Source organism: Euphorbia lathyris, chromosome 3 (assembly GCF_963576675.1).
Source record: "Euphorbia lathyris chromosome 3, ddEupLath1.1, whole genome shotgun sequence".
Classification (NCBI taxonomy): Eukaryota; Viridiplantae; Streptophyta; class Magnoliopsida; order Malpighiales; family Euphorbiaceae; genus Euphorbia; species Euphorbia lathyris.
The window spans coordinates 8,730,928-8,755,402 of NC_088912.1; the positions used below are offsets into that span (position 1 = coordinate 8,730,928).

At 35.4% G+C, this 24,475-nt stretch overlaps 3 protein-coding genes across 3 annotated transcripts; 2 read left to right on the forward strand and 1 right to left on the reverse strand.

Moving 5' to 3' along the window:
* Positions 1-46: 46 nt before the first annotated feature.
* Positions 47-7,111, forward strand: LOC136222211 (probable calcium-binding protein CML48). Its single transcript, XM_066009765.1, has 5 exons — positions 47-802; positions 1,554-1,600; positions 5,977-6,152; positions 6,251-6,269; positions 6,894-7,111. Exons 1-5 carry the CDS (start codon positions 385-387, stop codon positions 7,002-7,004), a joined length of 771 nt encoding a protein of 256 aa, XP_065865837.1. The 5' UTR covers positions 47-384; the 3' UTR covers positions 7,005-7,111.
* A 91-nt stretch (positions 7,112-7,202) lies between these two features.
* LOC136222518 (uncharacterized) lies at positions 7,203-9,115 on the reverse strand. The gene is made up of 2 exons (XM_066010290.1): positions 8,750-9,115; positions 7,203-7,531 (listed from the first exon to the last, which is right to left on the reverse strand). The coding sequence occupies exons 1-2, from the start codon at positions 8,853-8,855 to the stop codon at positions 7,203-7,205; spliced, it is 435 nt and encodes a 144-aa protein (XP_065866362.1). The 5' UTR covers positions 8,856-9,115.
* A 21-nt stretch (positions 9,116-9,136) lies between these two features.
* On the forward strand, positions 9,137-13,755 carry LOC136222210 (uncharacterized). Its single transcript, XM_066009764.1, has 2 exons — positions 9,137-9,824; positions 12,627-13,755. The coding sequence occupies exon 2, from the start codon at positions 12,633-12,635 to the stop codon at positions 13,641-13,643; it is 1,011 nt and encodes a 336-aa protein (XP_065865836.1). The 5' UTR covers positions 9,137-9,824; positions 12,627-12,632; the 3' UTR covers positions 13,644-13,755.
* Positions 13,756-24,475: the final 10,720 nt, after the last annotated feature.

The following is a 24,475-nucleotide window of genomic DNA, read 5'->3' on the forward strand; positions in this document are numbered from 1 at the left end:
AAGGATTTGTATGAACTATTAAAGAAAAAAGATTTGTACATCTAAGTTCTTTTTTTGGAAAGAATTTGCAGGTCTAGTTAGAAATTGACAACTTCACACTGCTATTAATTAAAAAAGAAAATCCTCACCGTTCATATTTTGACAACGGTGAGATCTCTTCGGTTTTACGCATATTATGGCGGTTATCCCAAATTATAAATTCTAAGAAACCCAACAGCACCAGCACCAGCACTCCAGCTTCCGGTATAAGAAAACAATCAATCAACCAAAAACACACTGTAAAATACTCAAAAACTTCTTCGAAAAAACCCAATCTAGAGCACGAAAAATCAATCCCCAATCCATAAATCTCTTCAATTGTTAGATTCGTCGTTTTCTCCATTGATGTCTTCCTATACCAGACCTCAATCGTTCGCACCTTCAGCACCGTCGCTGCCGGAGTCTTTTGAGCAGCAGAACCACTCATACAATAGCCCTCCTCCACCGGACTACAGAAGACAGAACCACCATCAGCAGCCGCCTCAGCCGACATCTTATTCAGAAGGATATCCGCAGCAACATCCTCCGCCGCCGCCTTCCTATGCGGCAGGATATGGGCAGAGTAGTGGATCTTCTGGTTTTCCGGCAGGGACACATCCAGATGTGATTAGAAGCTTCGAGATGGTTGATAGGGATAGAAGTGGATATATTGATGATAAGGAGTTGCAACAAGCTCTATGCTCTGGTTATCAGAAATTTAGTATTGGAACTATTAGGTTGCTCATGTTTCTCTTCAAGAATCCACATGATTCTCTTCGAATAGGTAATTTTTTTTCTCCTCAATCACAGGACTAGATGACTTCTTTCTTAATTTGGGAAGTTCATTTATTGGGGTTGGATTTTCTTGTTTTTCCTGGCGAATTTAATCATATGGGTGTGGAATTTTCATGTTTTTGGTGGATACAAGTAAAACATAAACTGAGATTTTATGCTGGAGTTTCTTCATGTGTTTTAAAATTGGCCTTAATACATCCCTAGTACACAAATTTCTGCAAAAAAAAAAAAAAAAAAAAAAAAAAAAAAAAAATTCTAATGAACCGATTAGTCTATTGAAAATGATATGATTAATCTCCTATCTCCCAGTGAAGATTTGTACAAGTTAAAATGATTATTAAGCGAATCAATAGTTCACTTTAAACTTTTGAATAAATACAAGAGGTCAATTAGTTGTTCTAAAGTTCGACTTTTATGATCAATTTAGAGGAGAGCTGTGGATGTTCCAGTAGATCAATAGTTCCTTTAAACAAATTTAGAATGTTACTAGGTAATTTTGAATAATTTTGAACAAATTCAAGAGGTCAATTAATTAGTGGTTTCTAAAGTTCGGCTTTTATGACCAATTTGGAGGACAGCTGTGGATGTGTTAGGCCTTCAAAAAGGAGCTATGAGCTTTATTTTTTGTTTTTTTTGGATTTCATTGAAGTTTCAGAGTAGGTGGTTTGCACTTTCACAATTGTTGGTATGGCAATTATAGATTAATTTATTCAATAATGATTCGGCTAAATTCTACGCAGGGCCCAGCGGGTTTGCAGCTTTATGGAGTAGCCTTGGTCAATGGCGTGTAAGTATTCTCATAATGTTCTGATAAAATGAAATGAAATGAAATGAATCCATGAAATTTGCAGCTCTAACCACCTTCTGATAAAATGAAATGAATCCATGAAATTTGCTCTTTCACCATAGTTAATTGTAGGAAGCTGGCTTTATCTTCTCTTGTTAAATGCTAATTAGATCTTATTTTCTCTTGTTAAATAATAATTAGATCTTATATTCTATCATTGCACAGCTAGAAACTGCTAGAAATCAAATTTAGCATAGTATGCACTTCAGGTTAAACCCCCTTGGAAACTCTTCTTATTCATAGCCTATCAAATGACATAAATTACAGCAGTAAAAGCTATCCTTCTAAGTTTGGCCAAAAACGTTTTACCTCGTGTTCTTCTACACATCCAGCTGATGATTCTGCTACATAGAGGCTTATCTAACCCTATCTTACAACGACTAAAGATCACAAACCATACCTGATTAGTCACAGAACAAGCAAAGAAGAAGTAAACACAATTCTGGGCAGCAACAATCTTCATTTTAAACAAACGTTTTTTGACAGCAAGTCTGTTATGCACTATGTTGCACAGACACTTCTCTTTAGTAGCGTTTCCGCATTTTGTGTCCTTGTCCATTGAGTGTCTGTGTCTGTTTTTATTTGAAGGCTATTTTATGAAGGTTATGTTTTAGAAATAATGTTTCTGGTTTCCGTATCCGTTTTCATGTCCGTGCAACATAGATTATGCATTGCCAGCCACAGAATGAAACTGAAACGAGGCATATGTCGATAACCTCGAAATACCTTACCTTATTCTGTGCACAATCTGTGAGTTCATTTAAAGGATCAGGCAGTTCACAATGATCAATTCTCCAACGATCAGCCAATTTTGCCTGTTTACTAACATCTGGACCCGAAAATATCAGTAGAAGGAAACAAGTCCAAATCCGCCAAACTGGAAACAAACCTTTTAAAGTATGTTCTTAACTTCAACAGGTTTATCCAAAAACTAAGTCTTTTAAGCTTGTTTTTAATAACTTAAGATGCCTATAAGTTCTGTTTCAGTATCAAAATATCCCAGATATATTTTCTAATTGCAGCTTTGTTCCAAGAAGTAAGATCCCTTATATCCAAGCCTCAATTTTAGGTTTATGGACTGATTCTATAAGTTTTTTACTTGAACATGGTAATTGCTTCTGGTAATGGTATCCCAATATTGTTTTTGCTGTTGAATAACAGTTCCCATTTGAGAGCTACAAACCATGTTGAACCTGGTTCGGTTTATCTGATATAGGTTCAGTTGAAGATAGTAATTTCTAGTGGTAGTTATTATCTGATAGAGAATGGTCTAGCTTAGTGGTAGGAAGGTTCCGGAAGGGGTGAGCTGTATAGGGCAAAGGGCATTTTAGGTATAAGTCATTAGTATTTAGGAGGAAAGAGTTTAGGAAGCAGGAGGATAGTATTATGATAGTTTTATGGCTGCTTTAGCAGAGGGAGGTTCTCTCCTGGGGGATTAGAACATTAGTTCTATCCATTTATCTTCGTTGATCTTGTATTCCTCCTTTTATATTTCAATATATCAGTATCTTACTTCAGTTCTGTATCGGGTTTCCATCATTGGTCCGACCTGCCGGATGTATTAGAGTGGTGCCATGGAAAATACAGAAGAAGCTACCGATAGATTTGTGAGGAGTTGTGAGAAAATGACTGAAACTTTGAGAGAGATGACAGAGATGCTAAGAGATTTGACGGAACCACCTATTTTTTCTGGTAACAATCTAAAGGAATGGTTAGAGCGCATCGAAAGATATTTGAAGTTTAATCGAACGCCGGCGAATCAACTACTCTCTGTAGTTCGACAATGTTTGGAGGTTTATGGCAAGCACTGGTTCAGTCTTATTTCTGAAATCTATCCATATTTAACTTGGTTAGAATTTAAAGAGTTTTTCATGGAGAGATTTGCAAGTTCAGAATCACAGGTGAACAAAGAAGTGGAAACTGCCATTGTGGAAGATATGGGCTCAGATTCTAAAGAGGGGAAAGATGTAGGTGATGGGGTTAAGCAGGACGAGAACGCTTCCATTGTTGTTGTGGACTCAAGCTCATCCATGGTTGTTCTGTCATCTGCCAACCAACAACAAGAGTTTTCACGGGATCTCCTACCACAATGGACATGCCCTTCATCACATCAAAGAGAAGAGATAGAGAACATCGGCGAAGAAACTCGGCACATAATAGACCAGGTGAAAATTGCCTATCCTTTTGAAATTGGAATTTGTCTGGATCAATCGTCGTTGGATGGTTGTTCGGCTGAAGCAGGTTTGCAGGAGATAGTACGACACCGAGGAAGACGGTTATCGTTCTCACCACTCCACAGCGAAGGTGTTGTACATGTGGGGACCATTAGTCACGTGTTTTTCCCTAATATGGGCAGGTGGTATTCAATCATTGTGGATACAGGTCAAGAGGCTAAACCCGTTAGAATAACGGGTACTCTCCAATTTAAAATTGTTTTGTCCTTTACGATGGTGGTGGAACGAGAAGCGTGGTTTTCAATTGGAGGTTGGAGTCACCGCTTAAATGGAATTCTGGATATCTTCCACTGTTTACCTTGCCGATGGAAAAGATTCAAACACTGGGAAATCTACTTATATAGTGGGCAGGAGGTAAATCAATTTAATTTTGATACCACTGTGCAATTTCTTTCTGATTCCTACTTCTCTACCACCGCTTTTCTTTTTGATTTCTACACTCTCTACCACCGCTTCCTAGACAAATCTTGTTTGGTTTTTTATGTGGGCCCCACCCTTTAAGCTTACTTATCAAGGCCACCCATTTAAGCCAGTACAATCTAAAAGAAACACTAGTTCTATTGTAGCTCCCACAAAACAATTTTTCCCAATTTTTAGTTTGACAAAACAGAGCAAAATCGAAGACGGTGAGCCCGATGCTCTCCACCCTTATGTTGTTGATGTTGCGGTACATAGAGGAGGCGGTCAATATGCCGTGGTGGATCCGACCACCCAAATTCAGGTGATGGCGCAAGGCAGGATAATTGAAACTATTTTGGGCGGGCAAGGAAGGATGCCATTGTTGAAGAACACAGGTAACAGCTGGAATTTTGTGAAGTTTAGGATGCTCAGTTATGTAACGGTGCAATTTTCCCCTATAAGCAATTTCATGACTGAAATTGATTCAAGGAGGAAGTCTTCATCAAATTCCAATTTCGAGCTGTCAGTAGTTAACGGGGTTTGGCGAATTATTGTGGGATTTGTTGAGAATATAGTATGCTGCCACGTTCCCACCAATTTTTTGAAATTGGCTTTCAAATACAGATACACAGAATTTGATCATGTTTGCATTGAAGGAGGCAAGAAGAATATTCTGAACAAACAGGGGTTGGTGACTCATACTTCTATGCTATGCAACGATGAAGTGCATATGGAAATAATTGATGTCGAGATAACTAATGCTAACACAGTTTTATTGCTCCAAGTTAGTGTTTGGATTGCAAGTAGGAAGGGATCCTTTGATCTATTAATTTTAAATCATATTGGGGAAAGCTAAGGAAAGATGTTGAGGATGGAAGAAGTTTCGGCACCACGTCAAGTGAAGCATACTTGGAATCCAGTCCAAAAATTAATTGAATATGAAATTGTGCTAGAAGTAACCAGGAAAGGTTCATCTTCAGAACTTCCCATATCTCTAATTCTCAATAGCGCTCAAGGTTCAATTCATTATTCTACATGTGAGGTTGAAGAGGCTACAAAATGGGAAGGAGAACCAATGTGCTCGTTTGCAATACTATCAAAAATCAGCCGAGGCGAGAAGTTTCAGTTTCAGTTTGCTTTTGCTAATTGCTTCATTATTTGGAACCATGGAGGAGTGCCAAAAGTGCAGTGCGAAGTACGACACATGACTTTACAGCTTAAAGATACTACAATATTTCAATGGTTGATTGCATGGAAGATCACAAGAGGGATTTACATTCAACAAACAGTTCTCTTGACTCCAGTCTTGAGGACAAGACTGTTTTGAAGGGGCGGGTAATGATAGAGAATGGTCCTGCTTAGTGGCAGGAAGGTTCCGGAAGGGGTGAGCTGTATAGGGCAAAGGGCATTTTAGGTATAAGTCATTAGTATTTAGGAGGAAAGAGTTTAGGAAGCAGGAGGATAGTATTATGATAGTTTTATGGCTGCTTTAGCAGAGGGAGGTTCTCTCCTGGGGGATTAGAACATTAGTTCTATCCATTTATCTTCGTTGATCTTGTATTCCTCCTTTTATATTTCAATATATCAGTATCTTACTTCAGTTCTGTATCGGGTTTCCATCATTATCCCATATGTTTTGCTTTCCTGTTGAAGGAAGAGTTTGATAAATTTTTCATTTTGCAGGCAATATTTGAGAGATATGATAAAGACAGAAGTGGGAGGATCGATTTGTTCGAACTGAGGGACGCTCTTTACGGCATTGGATATGCAGTTCCACCTTCTGTTCTTAAAATTCTGATTGAAAAGTATGATGATGGAAGTGGCAGAAAGATTGAACTCAACTTTGACAGTTTTGTTGAGTAAGTTTCCTCATTCTAAACTCATCCCCACATCTTTTTCTTCAAACAAATTCGGAAATCTAACAGTTTTTCTGTCTTCTCTTCTGTTTGAATTGCAGATGTGCTATGATTGTGAAGGTAAACTTCATAACTTCAAACTTTTACATTTATCTTTTGGGATGTTTTGGTTTTTTCTTCTCATAAATAATGTCATTAGAAGATTGTCGGTAAAATACACCATGGGCTCTAAACTTTGGGTTACTAACACTACAGCCCTATGTTGCACGGACACTTCTCTTTTGTAGCGTTTCATGTCCTTGTCCGTTTCGTGTCCATGTCTGTTTTTGTTTGAAGACTATTTTATGAAATGTTATGTTTTAGAAATAATGTTTCCATTGTCGTTTTCATGTCCATGCAACATAGTTATGGCCTTTTAACTTCAAATCCTGACATGAATAACCCCGAATTTAGACAACTGCTAACATAATAGTCCGAATGATTGTTGACCATGAAAAAATCACACAACAAAAGGAGTTGTAAAGTTAACATCTCAACATAGGTTAGTTTTTAGTTTTAAGTGTCCAAATTTGACTCTTGTTGTGATTTTTCCCATAGTTAATAGTTATTTGGATTATTATGTTAGTAGCTGCCGAAGTTCAGAAGCCACAATGTTAATAACCCCAAAGTTCAGGGACCATAAGTGTAATTTACTCGAAGTAAAATCAGTTCTCCATGCTCTTAAAATTTTGATTCATATTGCAGGGTTTGACAGAGAAATTTAAACAGAAGGATTCATGCTACACCGGTACAGCAACCTTTACTTACGATGAATTCATGTCTTCGGTTATTCCGTTTCTTGTAGCATACGATTAGTTCTAAAAACACTGGATTACATGATCTTCATTAGATCATTTAGCCGTTCTTTTATTTATTTATTTTTGGGTGCAAGCTTTGAATGATTCTGTTTGATATGTTGGGTATGAATCTGTCCACTGTGTAAAGTTCAATAAATTTTGAGAAATGTGAATACGGGATCGTTTGTTAGAGAGCGTATAAAACCGGTGTTTGGTTTCAAATGCGAAGTATTTTCATTTTGACATGTCCAGAACTGTTTCGATGATACTGATTTTGGCGATGAGGCAAAGCTCCAGCTGCATACAAAGGGATTAAATTCGGACCACGACGCACCTGATTACTGCTACCTCTAGCCTCTCCGCCACCCCTGCCACCAATTGCACGACCTCCCCCTCCACGGCCACCACCCATCGTGTGACCTCCTCCATGGCCACCACCACCTCCACCCTTCCTCTCAACTGAAACCACGTGCTTAGAACTAGTTAATTTCGTTGTCATCTCTCCGCCAAGTTTGCTGTCTGTGGCGTTTAGTCCCTGGATGAAATCTGTGGAATGGTAATACCATGTTTAGTAGCAATCCTTTCAAAAGCATGATATACACATCAGAACTGCCAGGAATTTAGGACTTTGGTAAGGGTATAAACCAGCTATATCAGAAATAACCGTCTTAAGCATATCTAGAGGAAGGGTATAAACCAGCTATATCAGAAATAACCGTCTTAAGCATATCTAGAGGAAAATTCCGGGACAAAACTGGTCGTGGACCATTAAGATGTCTCCGGTACTGACACGGAATGAGTTGATCTGTTAAGGCTTGTGATATGAATGTGATTAGGTAAACTATTCCCTACTCTTCAATGGTAGAGTTGTATAGTTAATTTCTTATACAACAACATGATATGAATGTGATTAGGTAAACTATTCGCCTAATCACTAATCATACGGAAACTGATATGAACAGGAACACCGGAATAATATTTGTTAAAAATATAGGAAACAGAAATGTATCCGAGAACTTGTAAATAGTAAAAGATATAAAGAGTTTATTTACACATGATGAAATAGAAAATTTGATAATGTGTTGATGCCAGTTATATTCACATGGACCCTAATGACCACGTAAATTTGGTCATTCACCGATTAGATCTAGACTGATTAAATTCCGAGAGTTTTAGAAACCGAAATGGAAACATGAAACTTCTTAAACTCAAGATTTCCTTGCAATGTATAAGTGCCCGTTTGTTTTCAATTTTCGGAACTGCTTTTTGCCTTTTTAAATCTAAACAGAATACAAAAAGCGTATGCTAGAAATTCGAAAATCAACTAATATATGCTACCCATTAGTAACAGCTAAGCAGCAGCCAACAGTAGGTGAAACAAACGGGCTCTAAATCACATCAAACTAGAACGGAAAGGGGCACTGAAAAGTTATTTTTATAGTATTCAAAAGTAGAAATATGGATGCCAAAACGAAACTGAAACCAACACGAAATCCTATTAAAGAGAAGTTTCGATAACTAATGGAGTTCTCATTCTGCAACTTTTCTGGTAATGAACAAGTCTATCATAAAGCAAGTCGGTGATCGAATTCAGCTCTCATCGTGAACAAAAAATGCACAAACAGCTAGAATTCTACTAATAGACACTGAATCATTGGCTGATAAATAAGATTACAACACAGAAAAACTCATAAAAAACAAATTCCCAATTCGAAAATCTTCCAAAACCTAAACCTAACAAGTTACGAAAATGGTTTTAATTACCTGTAGTAGCAGAAGTGGAAGGATGTGCATCCAGAGGAGGAAGAAGAAGAAACTGTAGCAATATCAGCAAGAGCAGAAGTTCAATTTTGTTGAAGAACCCCATCATATACTCGTGTTTAATCTCGGAAGAAGAAAAGATCGTCTATCTGGAAAATCTCGATCCCTTTTTTCTTTTGGGAATAATGTCCCATGAGTTTCCAGGAAAAAACATAAGGCGGTTGGTAATTGTAAATTGATATTATCGAAGCTTGGATTGGATTGGATAACAATGGCGGCACACTAGTTATCTTATCTTTTTCCCGTCGATACTAAAAATGGAAGTATGAATCAGAAACCCTATCGTGTACTTATCGGAAAAGTTTGCTGCAAAGCTATTGGTGTATCAGTACCCAAGCTGTGAGATAATGGGGGAGTAATTATTAGCTCTTTTCTTAAAGAAAAGAAGAAGGAACGAAAGAAAGTAGGAGTGGGGAAAAGTTCTATTGTGATTAGACCTCGCTATGGGCCGATGGGCCCGACCGTCCGGCCCGATCCCATGCCCATTTAGTTGGGTCTGGACACATAAAATTAGTGTCAGGTTCGGTCCGGCCCAAACTCGAATAAGCTCGTCTAGAAAATGGACAGGCTTGGGCTATATAAATACTCGTCGGGCCTGGTCCGGTCTGACCCGTTATCTATATATACATTTATAAATTTAATATTTATTTAAATGCCTGATATTAACTATTATGTTTATTATTTTTTATTAAAAAAATTAGTATTTGTTATAAATAATATAATGGATGACTATTATACCCCTCTATATCTATATATATGCTATACCCATTAGTAATGAAAGATACACATTTACAATACGTTATCAGCACGAAACCCTAGCCGTCTGAGCACGAAACCCTAGCCGTCTGAGCACGCCTCTCATCTCGGTCGCTCCGCTATCATCATAGGCGACCCCCGACCACTGGCCACGGCGACATTTCCACCACCCACGATCTGCAGCCGGTAGACATCAACCTTCGCCAGTGTCCATCGGAGCTCCGAAGTTCACTGAAGTCATTTGCAGCTCTGCCACCACCAGGTATTTTTTTTCCCTCATTTGCTGCAGATTCGATTTCTGTTTGCTTTATTTATTCAATGTATGAATTTGTTTACAATTATTTGTGAGCTGTGATCCCAGTTCAACGACTAAGAATTTTCGCTTTATCGGGATATTTTGCGATTTTATGATCTTGGTGAAAGTTTCTGGATTGAAAATATGGTGTTGTAGGTTGATTTATGTACTCTTGTAGCTATTGAATTGGGTATTTGAGATTTCTTTGAATGTTGATGCCGATTCTCTACTGGCTTACTTAGTTTTATCAGGCTTTTACAACCTTCTGGGTTTATTTTAATACCGATTCGTTTGCATTTACTGAAAATAAATTATCTAATAGACAATTGGACTCTCATTTTGTATATAAATAAGCCATGCTAATATCACTACATTATGCACTTTGCCGATTTTTATGTATTTGTCAACAGAAGGGCAATTGTATCCATTTTATACTGTCAACATTGCTTGAGAAAATGAAGGGTTCATCATTTTTTTTTTTTTATCTTTAATTCTCCAACTAATGCACTTGAGTGCATCTGTTATCTGTAGGCATACTTGAAACGGTAACTTAGCTTTTGGACAACTGAGTCTATGGTTACCTAAGCACGATTCCAGCCTCATAAATGATGGTTGTTCATGTGACCATTTTTTTTTGTTAAGATAAAATCAGTATCCATAAGATGCCTAATGTATTGTATTGTGCATCACATTTCTTGTTATGTTTTTACCAAGCACTGATTCTACATGTTTTGCTTGGGTTTAGCAGGCAGTGCGTAAAGTAGCTGATATAAGAATTGGACATCTAATTAACTCATTAGTCTACAATACTTAACACCTTGAATAAAACAAAACGAGCACCACTTCGATGAACATGAGCGAACTATTTTCGCTGCATCAATTGTTAACAAGTTAGTATATAGAGCTTGTTGTGCTTCATGTTAATGTTTTCAGTTCAGCCATAAGATTCCCTATTATAAGAGCCTAGTTTTATCAGTCAAATTAAATTTTGTGTTATATTCTCCAGCTATAGAACAATAGGCCACCTTCTCTTATAACATGTATCTGGAGAAGGATGTTAATAGAAATTTCCCAGTTGTGTAATAGCATGATTTTTATTGAAGTACTTAGTAGCCACCCTTTTTAAGGCATAATTGTTTCCAAGTATTGTTTTTAATTTAAGAATACATGTCACCTATGGCTGTTTAGTTTATTACTGTTTTTCATTTCAGCTCCTAAACTGAACTTTGTCACTTACAGATACTCGAAATTTACCAATTTTAATATAGAAAAATCATTTTATTCCAAATGCCTCATCAGTTTTAGTATCTTTCTATTTCTGTTCCATACTCTTAACATATTTTCCTCACTCGTTTGTTTTCTCTCTTAAAATTTCAAACAAAATCAATTGAGCATTAAAAAGCAAAAGAAAATTTTATTCCCTAACAATGCAAATTAGGAAAAGAGATACTAAAAGCTAAATTAAACCCATGAAACTTGAAACATTAATAGTTGATTTGCTTCATTGAAAGGGATGAATTTGGATTTGGGTTAATGAGAGGGTCTATAATATTGGCATTGTTCGATGATTGCTACTTGTGTTTCGCATGTTCGGTTGAACTATGGTAATCTTGAATTTTTGGAGGAAATTTTGAACTATGCAAGGTATAATGTTTGGATATCCTTTGTCTGCTTTGTGAATTGTATTGTAAACTAAAAGGAATACTTCAATGGTATAAACTTGTGAGATAATCGTATATTGTGTGGTGGTCTAGTATGGCCTTCAAAATGTTGAGGATACTAAAATATGCTGCAATTTATCAGTTAATGAAGGAATGATACTATAGCTCAATCAATTCTTTCAGTTGCGGTAGTCAAATATAGCATAGCAAGAGTTAATGAGGGAATTATATTATAGCTTAATCAATTATTGTCTAATTGCTTATACTTTAAGACCGTAGGAAGATTTTGCATACCCTAGTAGCAGAACTAACATTTTTCTGTGCTTATTTTAGTTAGATACTTCTCTGAATTGATTGGTGAAAGACATTAGTTAAACCATTAACAGATATATGTCTGCATAGTAGTGAAGCAAAACTCTCACTGCAGTGCCAATTTTGTTTAGTAAGGGATTATAAGTTTTCATATAGTCTAAATGCTAAGCAGCAAAAAAAAAAAAAATTATTGCTCTATAGTCTTGTTTGGTTTTAATTTTCCTGGTACACAACATAAAGAAAGATGGTGTGAAGAATGGATAATGGATTAAGAGAATGCAGTTGTTAATTTTGGAATTCAGAAAGAGAAGATAGTCAAATACCAATTTCCCTTTCTCCGAAAGCAGGAATATCATGGGCAATCTTTGTGATGTGGATAGAATTGAGTCAAGTAGCATTATTAGTTCTTCTTGAGTGTACTTTTCATGGTCTATTCTTATTGATAACTGTTCCTTTGTCTCTGGTCGTATTAATGTGTGTCTGATCATAGGTTCATGTGTCCGGTACCTTAGTAATTAACATGATTATATGTTTGAGCTAAATAGGAGTTATGGAAATAGCTTAAGCTGGACCCTCTTGCTAACTGCATATGTGTTAGTTCTTAGTAGTACTAGAAGCTGCTCTTTTTGATGACAGAATAACATTTTCTGCCCTAGCTGATACATTTTTAATGCATGATTAATTCATTGAGTATGTGATTGGTATTACTCGGTTGATATGTGATTAGGATATCTCGGTTGATATGTGATTAGTATGTCCTAATTGATAATTTGTTTTTCTTATATTCATCGATCAGTGAACTATGTCGAACCTTACGAAACTTGAATTTGATGCCCTTGATATTACTGGAGACAACTATTTATCTTGGGTGTTAGATGCTGAAATTCACCTAGATGCAAAAGAACTTGGTGATACAATCAAAGCAGGAAATGAAGCAACCAATCAAAACAAGGCAAAAGCTATGATATTTCTTCGTCATCACCTCCATGCAGATCTTAAAATTGAGTACTTGACTGTGAAAGATCCACAAGTCCTTTGGAATAATCTAAAGGATAGGTATGACCACCAGAAAAATGTGATATTACCTAAAGCTCGTCACGAATGGTCCAATTTAAGACTACAAGACTTTAAGTCAGTAAGTGAATATAACTCATCCATGTTCAAAATTACTTCACAATTGCTATTATGTGGAGACAAAATCACTGATGCAGAAATGTTAGAGAGAACATACTCTACTTTTCATGCAAATAATGTTGTCCTGCAGACACAATATCGTGAAAAGGGATTTAAGAAATATTCTGAGCTTATATCTTGTCTCCTTGTGGCTGAGCAAAATAATGAATTATTGATGAAAAATCATGCGTTGCGTCCAACTGGTTCTGCTCCATTCCCTGAAGCGAATGTGACATCATATAATATGAAAGAAAATGATCATAATAGTAGTGGTCGAGGACGTGGCCGTGGACGTGGTCATGGACATGGACGTGGACGTGGATATGGTCGAGGTCGAGGTGGTTATTTTAAGAACTCACAATCCCACCAGAAGTGGGACAATAAAGATGGTCACAGACATGGAGAAGATAACAATGCAGGAGTGACCAATATATGTTACCGCTGTGGAGGAAAAGGCCATTGGTCTCGCACATGTCGTACACCAAAGCGTTTTGTTGAACTTTATCAACAATCGTTGAAGCAAAACAACAAGAAAGAAACAAATCTTGTGTATGAAGATGACGCAGATGACTTTGATTGTAGAAATACAACCCTGAAGGTTGATGATTTCATCCCCCCCTCTGGCAATGATATAAATTAGACATAGAAATAGTAGACATTATTTTCATTATTTTTGGATGTTACTAGGATTTCTTTATTATTATGATTTTATGGATTTATTTTGAATTTTATATGCATAAGATATTATTGAACTTGAATTGTTAAAGTTATTTATGTGACTATTAATTTATTTATTTTGAAGAACATGGATAGTGAAGAATTATGTCTAGCAGACAGTGCAACTACTCATACCATACTGAGAAGTAGGAAATATTTCTCTCATTTGACAATGAAAGAAACTTGTGTTAATACTATATCGGGTAGTTCAAAGATTATTGAAGGCTCCAGAAGAGCAAATATATTATTATCTATGGGAACAAAATTTGACATTATGGATGCATTGTACTCTCCCAAGTCTCAAAGAAATTTATTGGGTTTTAAAGATATCCGTCAGAATGGATATCATATTGAGACAATAAGTGAAGGAAATGTAGAATACCTTCAAATCACGAGTATTACCCAAGGCACTAAACATGTTGTTGAGAAATTACATGCATTGTCCACTGGATTGTACTACACTAATATTAGTACAATTGAATCATATGCTATAGTAAACCAGAAGTTTACTGATAATGTTACTGTTTGGCATGACCGATTAGGCCATCCGGGCTCAATAATGATGCGAAAAATAATCAAAAATTCATGTGGACATTCATTGAAGAACCAGCAGATTCTTCCTAATGATTTTACATGCGCTGCTTGCTCACAAGGAAAATTAATTATTAGGCCTTCACCAGCCAAAGTTATACATGAATCAATCAATTTTCTGGAACGCTTACAAGGAGATATTTGTGGGCCAATTCACCCACCGTGTGGATCATTTAGATATTTTATGGTTTTAATCGATGCCTCGACTAGATGGTCACACGTCTCCCTATTATCAACTCGCAACCTGGCGTTTGCGAGATTACTTGCTCAATTAATTAGATTAAGAGCACATTTTCCAGATTTTCCTTTGAAGGCAATTCCCCTCGATAATGCTGGTGAATTCACTTCACAAGCTTTTAATGATTATTGTATGTCCATTGGGATAACTGTTGAACATCCTGTAGCTCATGTTCATACACAAAATGGTCTAGCTGAATCGCTAATTAAACGTTTGCAGTTGATTGCTAGACCATTACTTATGCAGTCCAAACTTCCAATATCAGCTTGGGGACATGCTATATTACATGCAGCAGTATTAATTCGCATCAGGCCAACCAGTAATCAACAATTCTCCCCATCACAATTGGTTCTCGGTCAGGAACCAAATATTTCTCATTTGAAAGTTTTTGGATGTGCGGTATATGTTCCAATTGCTCCACCACAACGCACTAAGATGGGTCCTCAAAGGAGGATGGGAATATATGTTGGATTTGAATCCCCATCAATCATTAAGTATCTAGAGCCAGCTACTGGAAATCTATTTAAGGCTCGATTTGCTGACTGTCATTTTAATGAGTCAGTTTTTCCAACTTTAGGGGGAGAAAAGAAACAGTTGGAAAAAGAAATTAGTTGGAATGAATTATCTTTGTCTCATTTTGATCCTCGGACTAAAGAATGTGAGATAGAAGTTCAAAAGATAATTCATTTACAAAACTTAGCGAATCAATTGCCAGACGCATTTTCTGACCCAAAGAGAGTGACCAAATCACATATTCCAGCTGTAAATGCTCCAAAGATAATTGAAGTCCCTGAAGGACAACATCCAACTGCTAATGAGTCTCACACACGCATGAAGCGTGGTAGACCTATCGGTTCCAAAGATAAGAATCCTCGAAAAAGAAAAGGAGCAGAAATTGACAATGGCCTTTCCGAGGAACCAAAGAACAATGAAGGATCTCCTGAAGAGACTATAAACATGACAAAGAAAGAAATTCATGTACTTGAGAATGAAGAGATCTCTATCAATTATGTCATGTCTGGAATAAAATGGAATCGAAATAAAATCGACGTCGATGAAATTTTTGCATGCAATGTAGCAGTTGATGTTATGGATAAAAATGAGGATCATGAACCAAAATCCATTGAGGAGTGTACACAAAGTAATGATTGGCCAAAATGGAAAGAAGCAATTGAGACAGAATTGAAATCTCTTGCAAAGAGAGAAGTATTTGGACCTGTAGTCCGTACACCTAAAGGTGTAAAACCAGTGGGACATAAATGGGTCTTTGTGAGAAAAAGGAATGAAAATGGTGAAATTGTGAGATATAAAGCACGCTTAGTTGCACAAGGATTCTCACAAAGACCTGGAATTGATTATGAAGAAACATATTCTCCTGTGGTGGATGCAACTACTTTTAGGTTTCTCATGAGTCTGGCAATGAGAGAAGGACTTGATTTACGTCTAATGGACGTAGTCACAGCCTACTTATATGGTCCACTGGATAATGAAATTTATATGAAAGTCCCGGAAGGATTTAAACTGCCAGAAGCAGCAAGATCTAGTTCTCGAGAACATTACTGCATAAAGTTAAATAGATCTCTTTATGGATTGAAACAATCAGGGCGTATGTGGTATAATCGCCTTAGTGAATATTTGATAAGAGAAGACTATAAGAATGACCCTATCAGCCCGTGCATTTTTATTAAGAGATTTGGGTCTGGATTTGTCATAATTGCAGTGTATGTTGATGATTTAAATATCATCGGAACTCCTGAAGAGATTTTACATACAGTGGAATATTTGAAAAAAGAATTTGAGATGAAAGATCTTGGAAAGACAAAATTTTGCTTGGGACTGCAAATTGAACACCTGAAAGATGGAATACTTCTGCATCAAACAACATACACAGAAAAGGTGCTTCAGAGATTCTATTTTGATCAAGCACACCCGTTGAGTAGCCCAATGGTTGTAAGATCACTTGATGTGGATAAGGACCCATTCCGTCCTCGGGAAAGCAATGAAGAAGTTCTTGGTCCAGAAGTACCATACTTAAGTGCAATTGGGGCATTGATGTACCTTGCTAGTCATACAAGACCCGACATATCATTTTCTGTGAATTTGTTAGCAAGGTTTAGCTCATGTCCAACCCGAAGGCATTGGAATGGGATTAAACATGTATTCCGTTACCTTCAAGGTACGAAAGATATGGGCTTATTCTTTTCTAACCAGTCCAAAGAGGACTTGATTGGTTTTGCTGATGCAGGATATTTGTCTGATCCTCATACCGCTCGATCACAAACAGGATATGTGTTTACATGTGGTGATACTGCAATTTCTTGGCGTTCTATGAAGCAAACCATAGCAGCTACTTCTTCTAATCATTCAGAAATTTTAGCTATTCATGAAGCTAGTCGTGAATGTGTATGGTTGCGGTCTGTAACTCAACATATTCGAGAAGATTGTGGTCTATCTATCGGAAAAGAAGCTCCAACAGTTTTGTATGAAGATAATGCTGCATGTATTGCACAACTGAAGGAAGGATACATTAAAGGAGATAGAACGAAGCATATCTTACCAAAATTTTTCTTCACCCATGATCTACAAAAGAATGGTAATGTGAAAGTTCAACAGATTCGTTCAAGTGGCAATTTGGCGGATCTATTCACCAAGGCGCTTCCAACTGCTACTTTTAAGAAGTTAGTTTATCGCATTGGATTGCGTCGTTGTAAAGACTTTTAGCTATGTATTCATGAGGGGGAGTAAATGCGTGTTGCACTCTTTTCCTTGACCATGGTTTTCCCACTGGGTTTTCCTGGTAAGGTTTTTAATGAGGCAACATCCCCAATCGCATTTACTTATTTTTGTATAATGGACATCCAAGGGGGAGTGTTATAAATAATATAATGGATGACCATTATACCCCTCTATATCTATATATATGCTATACCCATTAGTAATGAAAGATACACATTTACAATAGTATTTTATTTTAATTGATTTTTTTTAAATATAGATATGGGCTTGGGCGGGCGGGCTTGGGATTCCTTTTTTAGGCTCGAGCCCAAGCCCGACTCTAATTAGTGTGGGCTTGAGTTGGGCTTGGGCTTATCAGGTTTTATCAAGAACCCGACAGGTCCGGCCCAGCCCGGCCCATGCCGAGGTCTAATTGTGATAGATTTCTACGAAATTTCCTTTAAAAATGTATGGGATAAGTATTAAATTTGGGGAAAAATATAAAAATAAACATTGTGATTTATGTTATTTTTAAATATAGACTATGTGGTTTAAAAATTTATAAATTAGTATTTTAAGGTTCAAACCGTTAGCAAACATGGTGATAACGTAGCAAGTTTTAGTCAAATGGTCATAGAGGTTTTTTTTCATTTTATTTATTTTTTTAATATTTTTTTTTACCCAATCTCACTCTTACATCTCACCTTTTATACCATCTTTCTACATTTCTCTACGTTCCTACGAGAAATTATACTATACGCCCTGCACACCACGTTGGATTATGATGTGGTGTGCCACAGCCTATTAAAACACGACACCTGTTAAAAAAAATCCAGTTGGTATTTCCTCTTTAGGATGAAAATAGTCTGTGAAAAAACTCTGTTTCTCTCTCTTATAAAAACTATTTCCGTCAATCACCGCTAAACGCTTGATTTTTCCGATGATCCCCTAGTTGATACAAAACTTGCTTAAAATTTGAGAAATATGAAATCTAACAGTAGTGGAACTCATAAATATCACTCAATTTGACAGTGGTGTTCAATTTCTAAACCCATAAACTTTGCCAATCGATCCGGCATAAAATTGTGCTTGAAACCACCATCACCAGATTTGTTACCTTGTGGCCCTTAATTGCTCCTTCCATTCACAAAGTGTCTGCGGAAATTGTTGGAACATTTTACAATTGGTCCTGATGTTTTTGGATTTTGAAGGTCTGCATGTTTTTGGATTTCATGATATAAAATCAATTGAAACTCTTTCAAAATTTTAGATCCAAATTCTAGTTTTTGTTCAATATGTATCAGATCTGGTGATAAAAAATCAAGCGGAGAAAGAAAGTTCCGGCGTGATTGTGGCAGGCTTAGGAGGCTATAAGGTTATGGTAAAATCAAGTGGTTGTTGGTGATTGACGGCGATAGTCTCCTATAAAGAAATAAAAAGGGTTTTTACAGACTATTTTCCATCTTAAAAAGAGACAATACCAGCTGGATTTTTTTTAACAGGTGTCAGTTTTTTATTTGCTATGGCACACCACATCATAATCCAACGTGGTGTGCCTGGCATATAGTATAATTTCTCATGTTCCTACATATTCATTCATCAGTAGCAAAATAGACATCTGAATCTTAAGTAGGAAATTGTGGAGGAAGAGATAATTACTATTTTTACCGTAACGAAACTGGCTACGGATGCTAATGTGTCTACTGCTGTAGTTTCTGTTGCCGGAATAAAAAAAAAACTCCATGTCTGAACGAAAAAACTCCATGTCTACAGTTGCCTGAAAACTTCATAACAGATAGAGTTTTTTTTGTCTCTGATTTATGTTTCCCAATCTTATTTTCCCGGTAAATCAAATTGCCGGAAAACAGTCACCAAGGAGTTTTACTGGAGAAGATGCGTCTGGAGGCTGAATTTGTTCGGTGCGAGAAGAAGATAATCAAACCATACTTTTTCTTTGATTTTTTGTCTTAGTCTTTTCAGTTTTGGTTTTTAAAATTTTCTATTGAAGATTATTCTGTTTTTTTGTTTTAGGCGATGAATCGCTAGAGTCGTTGTTTATGAAAGAATTGAAGAGGAGAGGAATGAATCCTTCTCAATTGTTTGAAGAGTCTATAAGTAGGGCTGTAATCGAGCCGAGCCGAGCTTTGGTCTGCTCAAGCTGGGCTCGCTATAAAATTAACGAGCTCGAGCCCGAGCCGAGCTTTGGCTCGCTCAAGTTCGGCTCAGCTCATTAGAAAATAAATGAGTTCAAGCCGAGCTTCGAGCCCAAAATCCTCTTTGAACTTGGTCTATCAAAAAAATTATCTAACCATGAATTGTTCGTGAGTAAATCGTTAATTATATTATGAAGTTTGTCCACAAATAGTTTTTTAATTATCTACATAAACAAGCTCACAACCAAAGTTCGTGAATAAATAAACAAGATGCTGACAAATAGTTCGTCTATTACTCATTTATTATGTTTGGGAATGAACTCATCTAATAACAAATGAAATAATAATAAGGTTAAATATTTATGAACTAAAACAAAACTATATAGTTTTCTACAAAACTAAAATTTGTTCATAAATATTCGAATCGAGCCTGCTCACGAGCTTTCGAACCGAGTTTTGGTCTGTTTAAGCTTGGCTCGTTTACAAACCGAGCCAGTAAATCGTGCTCATGAGCAGCTCATTTACAAATCGAACCGAGCTTTTATCGATCCGACCACCGAGCCACTCATGAGCGGCTCGGCTCATTTACAACCCTATCTATAAGGAGCAGTTATGGTGCAGGAGATGAGATGAAGATAGGAAAAGAGGCTAGAGACTTCTTCAAAAGAAACATAGTATCAACTGGATTCTTATGATATTTGCAATCGAGGTAGCCCAAAAAGGAAGAAGCTATTAATTACGGACAAACCAGTGCTTTAGAGTAGCTCTGACGACGGTGGCAGTGATGAGGTGGGAGGATTACTTTGATTCGCAGGTGATGGTGCAGGGTGGAGATGGAAGATAAAAAGGTTTTGAGAACTCGATTGACATAAGAGAAAGGAATGAAAAGACAAAATTATCCTTTGACATTTTGACCAAAATTGATTAATCATCACTTTTTTTAACGGTGTTAGTATTTTTGCCCCTATTTGCTAATGGTTTGAACCTCAAGGTACTAATTTGTAAATTTTTAAACCATATAGTCTATGTTTGAAAATGACATAAACCATGCCACAAGGTTTATTTTTATACTTTTCCCTTAAATTGATCCTTAACGTTTTTTTTGGATGAAGTATAGATTTAGTTCTAACATATTAAATGATTTAAATTTTATCAGTTTTTTTAAAATTTCAGTAACATAGGATTAAAATTGGTCTTCCTTGAAAATATTAATGTAAATTTATACATGTTTCTGTCTTTTCGGATTAGTGCGAGCGTGCCAGTAGTTTTGTAGAAAAATTATAAAAGTATGAAATCTGACTTCTAATCAAAAGTTCGTATAAAGTTAAAAGGGCGAAAAGCTTAAAGGTTTGAAATTAAAACTGTAAAGAAGAATGACTTTAAACGATGTTGAATTGACAATAAAATGCTTAAATACTTTGAAATTGAATTCGAAGGATTACAAAGGAATTGAAATTGTAGAACTTGGAATTGAAAAAGAAAGTGTAGAACTAAGGATTGAAAATTGGAAATCGAAAGAAATTGGCAAAGATTTTGATTTGAGTATGATTTTGTGTTGAATTCTGTATTTATGATGTAAATATTATGTAGATAACTTCCTAGTAAGGATGCTCCACGTTTCAGTCAAGGATGCTCCGTAACTGCTTTCACCCAACTCTAAAGCAAGGCTGCTCTCTAATTGATCTCATCCACTATCTTTGTTGATTCCCTTATTTCTATTTTGACTCTGTATTTATGCTGTAAATATTACACAGATAACTTCCCAATAAGGATGCTCCACGTTTCAGCCAAGGATGCCCCCTAATTCTAAAAAAAGACTGCTCATAACTATTCTCGTCCACCATCTCTTGTCCAACTCCACTACGTAAATTTAGTTAACGTTAATGTTGTTGTGTATTTAATTAAACAATTACATATTTCAGTCAAAGTATTTGATAAGTTATCAAATCGATCTGAAACTTCATATGTTACATAAATTTTGACGGAAAGAGTAATCAATAAAATAATTACAAATTCAAGATGAGTAGACTGCACAACTTAGAATTTTATGAATATTTGGAGAATTCTGTACAACTTGACTCGAATGATGAATTAGAAAATTAAAGTGGCTGCCTAGCCAACTTTTCAAGCATTGTGTTTTCCATTGCATTCAATGAGGCCTATACAATTTTTAGTCTGAAAGCACTATAATTAGGGTTTACTACGGTACATGGGTACTCATGCCATTGCTAGGGTTTAAGGGGTTAGAGTTTGAATTATTGTTGCAATCTTGTTGTAAATTTTGATAAATGTTATGTTTTTTTATGTCATTTTGTTATATATGTTGTTTACTTGTGTATATTTTAGGCAAATAACAAAATATACTACTTCGCATTTTCCCCAAACTACGAAGCCTGAGTAAAAACTGCGAAAGTAAATGAATTTGATTCGCAGTTTGCGAAAACTGCGAAGCAAACTCATTCTATGAAATAGTATTTCTCTTCGCAGGCTTCGCAGTTTGCTAAAATGCGAAGTAAAATCATATGAGGGAAGTATTATCTTGAGAAAAACATATAAAATACTAAAAAACAGAGTTCCAAGTTCGCAAGAAGAAATATTTTACGTATATATAAGTCGATAATTAAAAACGGAGTGCCAAGTTCACAAACGAAGAGAGAAGAGAAAGAAGAAAGAGTAAGAAATTAAAAAAGTTGTTATATATAGGGATAAGTACAAAAAAAATGCTTGTGGTTTACACGTTTTACAAACGAGAACCTGCGTTTTTTTTTTTTTTACAAAAAGAGGTCTGTGCTAAACGCCGTTAGCAAACAGAGGCAAAATTGACTAACAATGTTAAAATTCAAAGAGGAAATAGTTAATTTGGTCCTTATATTTATTTATTTTTATAAATTAACCCCCTAATTATCTAATTATCACAAATAAACCCCAAAATCAAAAATAAAAATAAAAAAATACCATCTTCTCCATCTCTTTTTAATTTTTGATTTTCATTCTTCTTCTTCTTCTTTTTTTTTTAAATTTGATTCCAGAATTTCTGGAATTTTTCCATAATTTCTAAAAATTTCCAGAATTCTAGAATTCTGGAAAATTCCAGAAATTCTGAAAATTTTCCAGAATTCTGGAAACTAAAAAAAGAAAAAAAAAGAAGAAAAAAAAAAAAAGAAGAGAAGAGAGAAAGGAGGAGGAAGAAGAAGAAGAAGAAGAAGAAGAAGAAGAAGAAGAAGAAGAAGAAGAAGAAGAAGAAGAAGAAGAAGAAGAAGAAGAAGAAGAAGAAGAAGAAGAAGAAGAAGAAGAAGAAGAAGAAGAAAATGGTAGGTCTTTTTATATATTTTAATTTTCTTATTATTATTATTTTTAATTTTAATTTTAGATTTTGGGGTTTATTTGTGATAATTAGATAATTAGGGGGTTAATTTATAAAATAAATAAATATAAGGACCAAATTAACTCTTTTCTCTTTGAATTTTAACACCGTTAGTCAATTTTGCCTCTGTTTGCTAAAGGCGTTTAGCACAGACCTCTTTTTGTAAAAAAAAAAACCCACAGGTTCGCATTTGTAAAACGTGTAAACCACATGCATTTTTTTTGTACTTATCCCTTATATATATATGAAGTGTATTTCGGGAAAGTAACAGATAAATAGTCTAGATATGTAATATGTTGAATAATTGGTTTAAATATATAAATGAGCTTTCAATTTGATCAAGTTTTGTAAATTATCCTAAAAAAACCTAAAATCGACTCCTAAACGGAATATAAAAAGACTAAAAAAGAAAAATTACACTAAAATAGTAATTTATAATTTTGAACGTCTAAACGAATCGATTTGATCCATATTTCCATCTAAAATAGAATTAAAAAACGAAAAAAAAACAAAATTCAAAATTTGACAATTTTCATTTGCCCCCCGAACTTGTCCAAAATAGTTGATTGGCCCCCTGAATTTTCAAAGTGTCTCGATAGCCCCTAAACTTGCATAAAATATTCAGTTAGCCCCCTGAACTTGTATAAAATGTAAACAATTAATCACTCGGTTGTAAAAAAGTAAGTTAAATGCGGAAGATATGTTACACGCATCTTAAAAAAGTAAAACGACCAAGATCGGGGTATGCGATTATAGTATTAGAGAAGAAAATGTTTTATAGTTGAATAAGTAAGAAATTCGTTTTTAACATGTTTTAATCTATTTTGTGAAGTATGTAATAACATTCTAAGGCACGTGTAACATATTCTCCGCATTTGACATACTTTTTTACAACCTAATGATTAATTGATTACATTTTACGCAAGTTCAGGGAGCTAACTGAATATTTTATGTAAGTTCAGGGGGCTATCGAGACACTTTGAAAGTTCAGGGGACCAATCAACTATTTTAGACAAGTTCAAAGGGCAAATAATGTATTAAGCCTTTCTTTTGTTATAAAACTTCCACTACATTAAAATTTATGAAATTGCTACCATCAACTTATAAACTGATTCTTCAACCCCATCAACAATCTAATTACATTACATAAAAAAAAAAATTAGGGTAAATAATTTATTAGTCTCCACCTTTTTACATAATATATTGTTTAGTCTCCTATTTTGAAAAACACATTATAAGGTCCATATATTTTGTTAATATTAACTCTTTGATCATTTTATCTATTTTTTTAGATTTTTAACCGAATATATTTTAGTTTTCAAGACTGTCATAGTACGATACAAGATGACCATGTTACTTTGTTATTTTCTGTCTGTTTATGCCAAATATAACGGTTAAAACATCAATATTCACATGGACCTTAATGACTAAATGAATTTGGTCATTCATCGTTAGATCTTTATTAAATCTAAGCCTTATGATGCTTTGCAGGAATGTTCACATGTACCTTAAAGACCATGTGATCAAAACTGTGATGCTTTGAATCTCCATCCTATGATTCTACTAAATTTAGATCTAACGGTGAATGACCAAATACTACATGGTCATTAAGGTCCATGTGAACAAAACCGACTATTAAAAACTATAAAAAATAGACAGAAAGACCAAAAGATTAATATTAATAAAAAAATAGG

Bases quoted from the DNA above. Each gene is read 5' to 3' on its own strand.
- LOC136222211 (XM_066009765.1), top strand. From the start codon at position 385: ATGTCTTCCTATACCAGACCTCAATCGTTCGCACCTTCAGCACCGTCG. The intron at 803-1,553 runs GTAATTTTTTTT...AATTCTACGCAG, and splicing joins ACATGATTCTCTTCGAATAG to GGCCCAGCGGGTTTGCAGCT. The intron at 1,601-5,976 runs GTAAGTATTCTC...TTCATTTTGCAG, and splicing joins GTAGCCTTGGTCAATGGCGT to GCAATATTTGAGAGATATGA.
- LOC136222518 (XM_066010290.1), bottom strand. From the start codon at position 8,855: ATGATGGGGTTCTTCAACAAAATTGAACTTCTGCTCTTGCTGATATTG. The intron at 7,532-8,749 runs GTAATTAAAACC...ACCATTCCACAG, and splicing joins TTCCACTTCTGCTACTACAG to ATTTCATCCAGGGACTAAAC.
- LOC136222210 (XM_066009764.1), top strand. From the start codon at position 12,633: ATGTCGAACCTTACGAAACTTGAATTTGATGCCCTTGATATTACTGGA.